The following is a 13,086-nucleotide window of genomic DNA, read 5'->3' as shown; positions in this document are numbered from 1 at the left end:
GTAATTCACAAGAGGCTTAGCACATTACCACAGAGGCAAAACAATGCTCCAGCGCTGGTCTGGTTCCCACCACGGCCTTAAGTACCAGCTGCCTTCTGATGAGCCTGATCTGCCACAGGTGTAGAGGGAGTGACGAGGAGCTGCCAATCAGCCGTCGAGACAGCCCACCAGGAAGTACCAAAAATACTAAACCTCCAGAATCACCACAATGGTTTCTTTAAGCATTTGATGGTCGATGGCTCTGAGGATGGCTGAGAATGGCAGGATCAGAGTATGGTGGAGATCCAGCTCTGGTGTTTGAACTCTGACAGAGTGGTGTGATGATGTTGATAATGAAAGTTGTGTGAAAGATGGATTAACTTATGTATAAATGGACCTGGGAGGAGACTCTGAGGAAGACCCAGGACACGCCGGAGGGACTATGTCCCCCAAAATATTGTGCAGTAATGAAGATGTGCAGCTTAGGCATCATGGATGAAAGTCATCCACAACCCAATTGAACCCTATTGGGGAGCTACGTCAAGTTGATTGAAATGTCATTCAGCTAGGTGGTGAAGTCAAAACATTGTTCTTTGGAAGCATTAGTGCACATTTGGATGGTTGGTCTGTCAAGAGCAAGAGACAAACTAAGCTATAAGAAGGCATATCAGCCAGTTAGAGGTGTGGTTAAGGCGTGGCCCTGCTCCTAAACCTGAGTTAATACATGAACTACATTTATATTTACACTACCTCTAAGCTTTGTTAGCCTCAGCTTTCTGAGTATTAGGGCTCAGATGTTGCACCAGATAACTTATTTGTGCATGCTTTCACATTTTTCTGTGTCTGTCCTTTTCACACATCGGTTATGACTTATTGAGTGTAAAAAAAAAACAAACCCAAAAAAACATCCTCATAAAACTACTGCCGTGCCCCCTTGGTAATTCACTAACCAAACTCAGCGTCATGTTTGTGTGTCCTGGCATGCATTTAGCATTGTGGAGTTAGTGGAGGGATAGCACTGTTGTTGGTTAGAGTGTAGCACTACTAATGACTGTATCTGTACAGGTTACCTGTTATAAGTTTGAATGTATTTTATTTTTATTGGCTATGAAAAAGTCAAAATCAGTCTCAGCTACTACCACACCAAGTTTTTCAATACCTATAAAATTGACTGAGTTACTGCCATTTCCGTTTGATATGGTCACTTTGCTTGGATGGCCTATTTTCATTTTGGTTGACTCTATAAGTTAATCACTTGTAGATGGCAACCCTATGGCTACATTTTGAAAACGCCAATAAAAGCTGTTCAGTGGTTCATGGTATGTTTTACTTACAGACAGACAGGGCTGACTAGATTTTAGCTCTTTATCTGTAAAATTGACTACGTTACAGAGATTTTTGTATTGGCTGATGTTGATTTGCTGTGGCAGCCATCTTGTATAGGGTTGATTCCAAAAGTCTGTAGAAGTTCCTACAAATCAGAGGTATAGACAAACCCACACACATACACCATGCACAGACACGCACAGACAAAAACATTATCAATTCAACTTGTCCTTTCGGGGTTGGGCAATAATAATAATAAATAATAAATCATTCTGTTGTAGTGACGCGTTATTTAGTGTAAACTGTAACACCAGTATTTCTTTTTTCTTGATCCAATTCATGGGCATTTGCTGCTATTCTAGCAAATAAATATACCGTTTTAAGAAGCATCTATTGTTTCTGGAAATTACATATTATTATTTTCTAAATACATTGCATGTTTGTGGGAATGCGTTGCTGTCCGAAGTGAAACATGACTGTGTGTGTGTTTCTGTGTGCAGGTGGCTGGCAGCCTCAGACGATGTTCCAGCGACATGCCCTGAATCTTCAGAAGTTCCATAAAATGCTCCGAAACAATGGCTTTCACAAAGATCGCATCAAGACTTTCTGTGCCAACAGTGGACAGCTTCCTGGTGGGAAATCAACCCTCACTCAAGCATTTAGAAAATGCAACAGTGTCAAAGCAACATAATTTCCTTTGAAACGTTTCTACTTTCGGCCCCCAAAATAAAAGCTACAGAGACTCATGACGCCAATTATTACTGAAGTATACAAACATGGCTAATAGACATTTAACTCAGAGCCTTGTCAAACATTACATATTTATTTTATGGTTTGTTTTTTTTTTTTGGACAACTTTTTAACTCTTTGTAACAGTTTAAGGTCTTTGAGGCTAAATATACTAATGATAATTAATTTTTAAAGTTATTTTGATTTCTGGAAACATGGCCATGTTTAAAAGAATATTTTTGGAAACTACAAATTAAAAGATTGTTTTAGGTGAAAAAAGACATTCTTGTGTGGACAAGACCCAATCAATATAAGTAATTACACTGCATTTCAGCTTCAATTACTTGTGATAGTAACTTTAGGCAAATGACAAGTAAAATCTATTAAAGTTTACATAAGCTGTGATTCAAAGTAAAACAGCAAAAGTTCTGGAAGATGTTCAACATCTGACCGTTTGTGTAATAGCTCCTATTCCTGTTCCTCGCAACACAGACATAGAGGGTGTATATTCTGCGACAGAGAAATCGGTGATCCGCAACCACGTGTCGTACATCTGCCGGAAGCAGCACTGCGCCGACACTCTGGTTCTATACTTGAACTCTCCGACACGCAACGACGGCACCATGTTGCTGTGGGACGCCAACCTGAATGGCATCGTAAGTGGAACACACCATCGGCTAAAGTGAAAGTGGAGTTATTTAGGTTAAATACACCACTGTAAAAGATGTTGAGAAAAGAACCAGAATAAAGCACAGAAACTTAACAAATAACATTTTAAGAGTTCAATTTAGTTGTACTGAATAGGATGCTGAAAAAGCGTTTGACGGAGTAGATTATTTTACGTGGCCCCTCAGGCAGCTGTCAGAACAAATGGCAAGGCAGAGATGTTCATTAAGTCTTGCTTTAGTCACTATTGTAATGGAGTCTGTCCACTGCTTTACAGTCTAAAAACAGTGCAGAGTTGAAAATGGCCCTGTGTGGGCGATGACCTTCTGTTACTCCTGTCACGTTCTGTCCTTCCACTGTGTTAACAACTTTATGGAGGACAGATTTTGGACTTTTGATTTCAGATGATGTTTGGGGACATTTTAAAGAGGGTACACAGATCTTCAATTTGTGCTCGGAACAGTTTCATGCAATGTCGGATTCTACATCCAGCTCACTCTACGAAAGCCAGGCTCACAAAAATATTTGACAGAGTGTACCATCTGTATGAATGATGCCAACAGGCCACAGCAAATTACTCACACCCATTTTGGAGCTGTACCTCCATGAAGAGATTCTGGTCTGAAATTCGTCTTACATTATCTAATGTAACAACTCTGCTGGCCAGGAGGCTAATACTGCTAAACCTTACATCATTACCTTACATCAGGGTTACTTGCTGTAACAAATATTCAGCATTATCAGCTATTTTACAATTGTTTGGAGTATAATAATTTGATAAATGACTAAGTAAAATTAACCTTCATCTCTCCATCCAGGCTGATCTGAAGGAACGATACTCAGTAAATGAGCTGCTGGCTGACATAGCTGGATGCAGGGCAACTCGTGTTCTTTTGTTTGTGGATCAGAGCTACAGCGGCGTCCTGTCCAAGAGGCTGAGCAACTCACAGAAACATCTCAATGTAGTTCTGGTCCAGAGACAAACTTGGCACACCCATCCCTACCAGAACCAGAGGCTGAGCCACGGTTGGGATGACAGCAGCTGGTCCTTCATTAGCCCCACCACCTGCCTGTTGGACCACCTGGGACAAGCAAGTTTCCACACAGACATTTTATTTCTTTCTCCTCTGGACTCACTTTTTAAATCTCATTTTTCCGTTCACAGGTTGAGGGAATATCTCACCTGCTGGAGTCGTGGGACGATCTTTTGAATGTGACGTTGGCGGGCGCGCCTTGCAACGCCACTCCACCTCTGACGGACAGCGAGATGCGCAAAGAGTACCAGGGATGCCAGAACCTGCCGACTGCTATATGGCACCAAAAGTACAGAAGGACCGACTAATTGAGACATCAGTACCTACTGAGAGATGGACAAACACACGGACACACACACACAGACCATATGTAAACATTTCCAGTACAGACCTGTATATGTGCTGCTCTGTGTGTGCGTGTGTGTTTCAGTGTTTCTAAGGTAACGTCCACACTGGAACATTTTTTTTGTGAGCACAGAAGTTTTTCATTGTTTCATCCTGGCGTTCACACAGGAACCCCAAAATAGTATTTTTCTGTCACCTTCTGGTATTTGAAATGTCACCTTTGTGTTTTCATGTGGACAGCCTAAACACAACATTTTAAGATCTCTGAATTCATAGACCCACCTCTAATCTAACCTACACACCTAAGCATGACAGAATACATGCTTGTGTTTTTGTTGCAGACGCTAGTTTCTCAACTACAGTAAGACCTTTGTATCTTGTATTTCTTCAGTGAACAGTTAGACAATAACATCCCCTTATGTAGAGCAGAGCAAAAACTCGTTAATATTACACCAAATAATCTAAGGCCAAAAAGGTTTATATCACTTTACTGAACTGTCAACAGTACTAAAAACAAATGCAGCAGAAAAAGGTCAACAATATATATCAGGTATACATTTAAATAACTTTGAAAATCGGAATAGTTTTAAAAGACTGACACTTGTGTACAAAGAATGTTGCCTGATATGGTTTCAACATCATGAGGAAAACCCTACCCTCCACTTGTTCTACTCTGGATACTGTGTCTGAAAAGTGTCCATTATGTCCATGTATTTGGATTGACACAACTACCAGTCATCACTGTCAAGCACTTTTGTGGTCTTGTAGTTTAATGTGACACAAAGGAGAAGTTACATGCTGGTGTTTGTCCACAAAACAACAAAGTGATTTGGTTCTTGTTTTGTGAGCCAGGCCTGGATAAATGGAGCATCTCATGCAGTTTAAAGTTTGGAACTCCATACTCCAGTTTTGAATTGAGAAAGCTCCTCGAATGGGAAGAGAAATACCTTCAACTACAGAATAGAAGTCCGGTTGCTTTGTCTTGGAGGACTGAGAATTTACACTGGCGTATTGCCATGTACTTTGGGAAAGACACCCTGGGAGTAGTGCAGGAGTATGAGAAGATGTCAAGGAAACTTGCAGACAACAGGGACCATCTTTGCTTCAGCCCGAGATGCGGACAACAAAGACTCATCCCTATCAGCTGAAAACTCAAGTCTACCATCAAAGAACATAGAGCTGAAGAGATATTTCGGAAAGCTCAAAACAGCCGAGAAGCATAAGACAGATCCATTTCCCCATCAAATCTCTCACACACAGAAATTATTAGACCTGCCAGCAGCTGTGAACTTGTCTCACTCACACTCTGACAGAAGAAGAAACGGCAAATAAATGTAAGTTCAAATTACAAGCGATTGCTGTTTCTTCATCACAAATCACCAGGCACTATCAGGAGGATGTTATCAACATGAATATTCAGGACCAGTGGGGTAAAAACTTGTCAGACAGGACACAATCAAAGAAGGACAATTTGGCCAATGGAATAGACTTTGCCATTTCTCCACATGATGTACCTGTTGGGGAACTAATCACTGCCACTGAATCTGTTGCTCGAAACAACAACTTGACAGACGCAGAGGCAGAACAACTCAGAATGAAGGTGACAGCAGCCCGCTCCAGTGCCAAGCCATCTCCTTCAAATCTCACACCACAGGAAAGCTATCACATTTCTCAGCCAAGACCAAGACATCACTATTTTGCTAGCAGACAAACAAATATGCACAGTGGTCCTTAACACTTCTGATTACTAGGAAAAAATAACCACATTACTGAGCGACAGCACCACCTATGAAACCCTGAAGAAGAGCCCAACCAGCACCAATAGACAGAAGGTCACAGACTACCTGCAAAAACTTGAAAAGGACAAAATAATCAATCGATCATTTTACCACAGATTGTATCCAGGGGAAGCCCCTCCATGTTTAAACAGACTTCCCAAAATACACAAAGAAAGGAATACCACTAAGACCCATCGTCAGCAGCATAAACTCAGTGACAAATAATATTTCTAAACATCTGGCTGGTATTTTAGCTCATCTTGTTGGAAACACACCACATCACTTTGAGAACTCCATGGATTTTGCAAACAAAGTTCAATAAAGATGTCTCCAGGAGAAACCCTTGTATCATTTGAAGTTATTTTACTTTTCACTTGCATACCCACATCAGAAGCAGAGGAAACTGTCAGAAAACGACTTCAACAAGATACTAATCTAAACAGTAGGACCAATTTCACCTCAGACCAGATCTGTACCCTGCTGGACCTCTGTCTTTACACCATCTATTTCAAATATAATGAGAATTTTTACAGACAGAAGCGTGGCTGTGCCATGGGATCTCCAATGTCACTGATTGTGTACATGAAGGAAGTGGACATGAGACTCCTATGAGGGAATAACACAGAGCCATTGGTTCATATATGTGGACAATACCTGGGTCAAAATCCAAGCTAGACAATTTAGAAGTGTTCACCAGATAAATTAAGTCTGTTGACAACATCAAGTTCACCAAAGAGGATCCTAACAACAACAAGCTGCCTTTTTTGGATTGTTTGGCTCACATGGAAGGAGATGGAGGTCTCAACATTGAAGTTTACAGGAAACCAATCCAGTACCTTCTATTTGCCTCTCACCACCCACTGGAACACAAACCTTCTGTCATTAGAACTCTACAGCAATGGGCTAAACATGTTCCCACTAGGACAGAAGGGAAAGAAAAAGAACCAAAACACATGATGATAGATATGATAGACTGCATCATATATACAGTCTATGGTTCACAAGCTTTATGTGCATGCTCCATGTCTTGTTTCCTGTTTCTGGTGTATATTCTTAGCAGTGTTACAGTGCCACATACAGGTTTAGAATAGTTACTAAAGCGTTTAGAATGTTTTTTCTGCAATTCTGTGCGTATAAAAACATTTTTAGAGAATATCTTTAGATACAACAAAAAAAAGATTGTTTTACAAAAGCAGTGATTTTGTTTAGACAGAGCCTGAGGCAATGGGATGATTGTGGTTTAGTTGCAAGTCCATGTTGATGGTTACTCATCCCAGTGGAGTGTCCTAAACACTACATGTTCTGTGTGTGTGTTTGGGAGTTCAGCAAGAGGACAGCAAATCTCGAGGGCTAGCACTAGCTTACGTTATGGTCAAAGTGTGTGTGTGTGTGTGTGTGGACAACACATTTCCTGGGCACTTTAACATTTTAAGCCGAATCATCTATCTATTTTTATCTTTACAATGGTGTCCTATCACGTTGTTACCAGAACCTGTCCTGTACATTCCTTATTCCACTGAATCCTCAAAACTTTTTTCTTATTTTTTCTTCCTCTCCAGTATTTTGCTTTCTTCTGTCTGCTTCTAATTTCTTTTTAAATTAGCCTGCACTGTCTTTTGATCGGTTTTCCATTCAGTCTCAGCCATTCGTCATTGCTTTTCTCTTTTTATAGCAAGACTACAGAAACAACACAATGCTGAAACAAAGTATCATCCATGGTCAAAATTCAGCTTAAAAAAATGAATTAAAACTAATATAAAAGATTCTATTTTTTGTAAGTCTTATTTATTTCATTCTAGTATTTTACCAAGTAATAAGTTTTTTGTATTTTACAATCCATTAGACACTGGTAAATAATAATAATAACAATAATAATAATAATAATAATAATAATAATAATAATAAACTTAGATTTGAAAAAAAGGATCTGCAACTTTTTTTATTATTGAAACACAGATGTATCAATTGTAATGCCTCAGACTGCAGCTCTGAAACTTATGGCAACAACTCAGAAAAACATGTCTTTGTGTTTGTTTCTCTGTAGCATTAGCAAAATACCTCATAAAGCGTTGCACAGTATTTAATGAAACCCAGGAAGTAATCATTGGATGTACATCTATGAAAGATTAACCTTTGGAATCAACCCAGTTCAAGATGGCCGTCACAGCTAAGCAACCTTAGCTAACACAAAATGTAATTTAGCCAGTTTTACAGATATTGATGTAAATTTGGTGTGGTAGTAGCTATGAGTCATCCCTAACACACATTTTGAGGCCTAATTGATTGCACAAGAGCCTATTAACTATTTCGAGTCAACTCTGTCCATCTGGTAGCAAAATATCTCATGAACCACTGGACAGATTTTATTGAAACTCTCTGGAAATAATCAGAAAATGTTTTTTTTTTTTCTTTTGCACTGACTGCTTTCTGAGAATTTGTGTCATAGTTTATGAAGCAATTTGCAAACAGCCATGTACTGCTGACTGTAACAGTTAATGTCAAAGTTTTAAGCAAAGAGGTTGGGCAACATGTTGTGCTCAGAGTATGGGTTTATAAATGACTGTCTGCTACTACCACACCAGATTTAGCTCAATATCTGTAAAATTAACTGAGTTATAGACATTTTTGTATTGGCTAATGTGGAATTGCTGTGGCAGCCATCTTGAATTGGAGTGACTTCCAGTGCTCAAATTGGGCCAGTACAAAGACTAATGGTCTCTTTAATGGTACCAACAAATCTGTCTATCCTATTTTACCATATCTTTGGAAAATAAACAACCAATCAGTTTTTTTTTTCAGTTTTGTTTTGTTTACACTATCATACACAGAAGACATGCAGATATACAAATTTGTCCTGTGGGTAATGAGATATTTTGCTAATAGACAGACCTAAACACAGAGAGAGGCAGCCAAAAACATTATTCTCTGCCTTCTCCTTTCTGTGGCGGGCAATAATAAGGGAATCTAGGGACATGAAGTGGCGCAGACAGGAAGAAGCAACGAGATTTAATGGCAGTAATCATCTTTTAGACAATAAGTTCTGTAAAGGCCATCTTTGCAAAAGAGATTGATTATGATGTTTTAAAAAACAGTTCAAGTAAATGTGTGTGTGGTAAATCATAGAAATTTGCACAAACTTAATATATGTTTTGCACCGACAATGTGTACGATGTTCCATACCACAGTATTTGTTTCAGTGTCTGTAATCACAGCTTTTAGTGCAGTAGCTCTCCTGCCTGCTGTGTATTGTTGGAATGATTTAAAATTAGATGTTCAGCAAACATGAAAGTTCATCTAGGGAACAATTTCAATATTTATGAGAGCAGGTTTATCAGAGCAGAACTGAGTCCAAAAGGTGATATGCATTTATCTGTTTGAATGTACTTTAACTGAAATATTTTGGTTGCATGCAGTGGTTTACAAATAAAATTAATAAAGTACTTTTAGAAACCAGTGTTGAATTTGGGATTTAATTATCTGTTGCATATCGACAAATCACTAATTTAATGAACACGGGACCTAACAAGACCTGGCATTACCACCTCTTCCAGATAATCTGATCCCAACTGGACAGCTCAGTACAAGTATAACACTTTAACACATTTTATTAAGTTTTCAGCATTTTAAATCAACAGTAAACAAACACCCCTATCCCACAGCACCTACATGTGACAAAGTAATGAAAGATAAGCAAGAGGGGGAATAATAGAACAAGCTGATTGGGATAGTAAATAACAGACACATTGTATAGAAGAACCTTATTGCTGTGGTGCTCAGTTCAAAATGATCTGACATCCTGCACCAGGACAGGAAGGGATTCCAGGTTATTTTAGTCGTATTTTTCCCAATTCAAGAAAATCAAGGAAGTCTCTAATCTGCTTGCAGTAGCTTGGTGGTCAGTGCCTCATTCTTGTAATCCTGAGGGTGGGGTTCTGGTGCCTATCTCCAATGGTTATTATTCAAGAGGCACGGCACACTTCATACAGATCACAGGTCCTTCACACGGCCACATAGAGAGAAATGAGACAAACAACCACTGATGCTCTCATTCCCATCTACCTGAGTATGAAAAGAAAATGCACCATTCTTATAATCCAGTGCACCCTATTGGTGCGGAAAATATGGTAGAAAAAAAGGTTACCTCTCATAATCTTTTCTTTTTTCCAAACAACATTATGTGCAATCTCATTTAGTGGTTTAGCGACCTGACATGTAAAGTCTTTGTGTGCTTAAGAAGAAAAGTCCACACAGTTTCTGTTCCAGAGGTTTTTGTTTCTAATGTGGCACAGGTCTGCCTGAGATGTTCTCTATCTATCTATCAGGCCTTCAGGCTACAGATTTACTCCAAACAACGACCTCTGACCCCAGCACTTTTAGCTCATTCAGGGTGTTTTTATGAAAACAATCTGAGTAACTTAAGCAGCTCTGTTTGAAAAGAGATTAATCTTCCTTCAGATCATTTTCCTGCAACCTGGACATTAAGTAAACTCTGAGAATTGTTTTCAAAATTGATCTAACCGCCTAACAACACGAGATGACCTTACTCTTAAACTCTGTCCAAAACGAGTGGACTCTGTGTCAAATGAACAAAATGGGTAGTTTTGCTTCTTGTAACTAGCTAAAAGGCTAAAAATAAAACAAAACACTGAGAGAAAGAGGAGCAGGCAAAGGAGACGGATCGGTCACTGATAATGTCTTATGACATCAGTGTTGCTTTAAGACCAAAGTTGTGCTGTTTAAAATCCTCTGCGTGAACTTCCACCAACTTTACTATGAATTAATAAAACCACAAGTGTGTTTCTGTCTGGCAGTCCAGACAGAAGGAGACACAGTGGGTCAGAAATAGAGGCTACAGACAGAGAGGGCAGGAGGCAGAACAGGTTGGTGCCGAACACACAGATGGAGGCTAACGCAGAGACAGAAGGGAAAGGGTGGCGTGCGGAGGGGAAATAAAAAGGTTGGGGGGTGGGGCAAGAGGTGAAGTGTAGGGAGGTGATGCTGAAGTTCCTCTAAATTATGTGTGTGCATGTTACGCCTATAAATACTTCAACGGCAAGGCAGCCTAATCTACCCTGTTCTGCACTCACCGGCATGGCTCGACTGGCAGTTTTTGCCTATAGGCTACAAGGTCAAGGAAACAACAGGCCAGACATGATATACCTGTGGCGATAGCATCATGTTAGCATGGCATGATCTTCAAGGACTGGTCCTGGAGGGCCACTATCCTGCATGGTTTAGTTGTTTCTCTGCTTCGACACACCTGATTTGAATGACTGAGTGATTAACAGGCTTCTGCAGACCTTGACCATGCAGGATAGTGTCCCTGCCAGGATTGGACACCAGTTCTAGGACATACAGGTACATCTCAATACATTATATTACTATACATTATATTATTATGAACACACATAACACACATAACACACATAACATATCATTTATTTCAACAATTCAATTCAAAAACTGAAACTCGTATATACAGGCGTATTCAAATTTGCACCTTTTTGTTAAAGAAAGGGAAGAAGACAACTCCCTCACACAGTGGGGACTAGAAGCTGCTGACGTCAACTGGGGATATAGTCATGCTCCTCAATAAACTCTTTGCTTACCGCTGCTGCTCCTGTCAGCTCATTTTGTCTGGAAGCCCTTCACAGAGACATGGTTGCAGTCGTGATTGTATAAGATGCTTCGTTTAGTTGAGCTGGATTTATATGCAGCTCTTTTTTATTTCATGTAAAAGGCTTCCTTTGACCCCCTCTTAAACCAGCTGTCTTCTCTGTCCAAAATATGAACATTTTGGTCCTCATAATAGTGTCCCTTATCCTTGAGGTGTAGATGAACAGCTGAGTCTAATCCTGAAGAGCTGCTCTCCTGTCTTGAGCCATGTGTCTGTAGAGAAGAAGTTTAGTTTCTCCATTATCGAGGTCTGAACATTCCTCGCTGCACTGAACTGCAGACTCCACACCGCTCAGTTTGGGTTTGCGTGTTTTGTCCTTAGGAGTGACCAGCTTCTGTCTGAGAGATGTTGCGTTTGGAGAAAATCCTTCTGAGTTTCTCAGATACCAACATTTGGAATGACAATGTCTTAGCACTTGTTCCTAGCTGTAACTTTGTATTTATGATCAATCCTTCATTAAAGTATTTGACTAAAAACACTGAACAGGTGTATGAATTGAGTTAAGATGCATACCAGGCAGTGAATTGAACATTTAACCAGTCTGGACCTTTAAAGGACAGTGCTACAGATGAAGTACTAAAGGACAGTATGCAGATTGTTGTAAAGGAGGTGATTTTAGGGGTAGGAGGCAATTAAAAACCAAAAGAAAAAGAGAAAAGAGACTCCTTGGGGTGGGGTCTTTCTGTGCAGCTAGATGCAAAATATGTTCAGCTAATCTCCACAAATAAAATACTCGGCCGTTACTCAGTAATCATCAACAGAAACATACTTCAGTTGTGCCATGCCTGTTACACACAGCTGAGTTTGTTGCTTGGGTTTGGAGAACTCTGAATGAACTTGTCTGTGAATTATTAAAGTTTATATTTATGACCGCTCTCTGATGAGTCCCTCATTCTAGCCACACTCAGTCATCTGAAGGCTCTCAGCTCAGGATTCAGAAAAGTCATCTGACTTTTGAGAAAATCTGAAAATTATCTAAGGTGAAAGCTGAGATTCTTTAGATAACTCCTGTACAACCAGGTTTTTCAGTTTTGTTTTGTTTTTTCTTTAAAAAGTGTGGATTTGGGGGTCAAGTTGCCTTTGTCCCCAGTGAAATTGAAATTCGTGTAACAAGAAGAAAAAAAAAATACAAGTCTTTCTCCTTAAGCTGAAGAGCATCGCTTTAAGCTTCAGCTGAACCACCACTGTGCTTCAATGTTAAAGAAGGCTATCTTTGGACAGTCTGCTTCAATATTTGATAGAGACCCTCGGTCACCGGAAGAAATATCTATCATATGCGACAGCAAATGTCCAAAGGGCTTTTCTCTGCCCATTCAGGCTTTGCAGAAAACAAAATAAATCATTTGGGGTTTTTATGGAGGCAGTGAACAAGATATAAGAAATCTAAGTCCTGTTTCTATGTTCGGGTCATAAATGTTGGAAAAACAAGCCTTTTTGGAATGCTGGAAATAAATCTGTTAGACAATACATTTCAGGAAAGATGTTTTTCCTTCCCCTGGACCAACAAACACAAGTATTTCATGATCTATTTCATGACTGGATTGGGTTTGTT

The 13,086-nt window shown here is 39.7% G+C and overlaps 1 protein-coding gene and 1 long non-coding RNA gene across 2 annotated transcripts in view; one reads left to right on the top strand and one right to left on the bottom strand.

Moving 5' to 3' along the window:
- Nucleotides 1–90, bottom strand: part of LOC112450319 — a 5,312-nt gene extending 5,222 nt beyond the window's left edge. The window contains exon 1 of the long non-coding RNA XR_003038893.2: nt 29–90. This is a non-coding gene — a long non-coding RNA (uncharacterized LOC112450319). The remainder of the gene's footprint in view (nt 1–28) is intronic.
- si:ch211-67e16.11 overlaps nt 1–4,042 on the top strand; it is a 15,696-nt gene extending 11,654 nt beyond the window's left edge. Inside the window, exons 5-8 of the mRNA XM_017410190.3 lie at nt 1,806–1,937; nt 2,527–2,690; nt 3,519–3,791; nt 3,866–4,042. Of these exons, the coding sequence (XP_017265679.1) occupies nt 1,806–1,937; nt 2,527–2,690; nt 3,519–3,791; nt 3,866–4,042 (746 nt within the window). The remainder of the gene's footprint in view (nt 1–1,805; nt 1,938–2,526; nt 2,691–3,518; nt 3,792–3,865) is intronic.
- The last annotated feature ends 9,044 nt before the right edge of the window (nt 4,043–13,086 follow it).

Source organism: Kryptolebias marmoratus, linkage group LG6 (assembly GCF_001649575.2).
Source record: "Kryptolebias marmoratus isolate JLee-2015 linkage group LG6, ASM164957v2, whole genome shotgun sequence".
Taxonomy (NCBI): domain Eukaryota; kingdom Metazoa; phylum Chordata; class Actinopteri; order Cyprinodontiformes; family Rivulidae; genus Kryptolebias; species Kryptolebias marmoratus.
The sequence above is the reverse complement of the archived record's forward strand: the minus strand, read 5'-3'. Positions and strand labels throughout refer to the sequence as shown.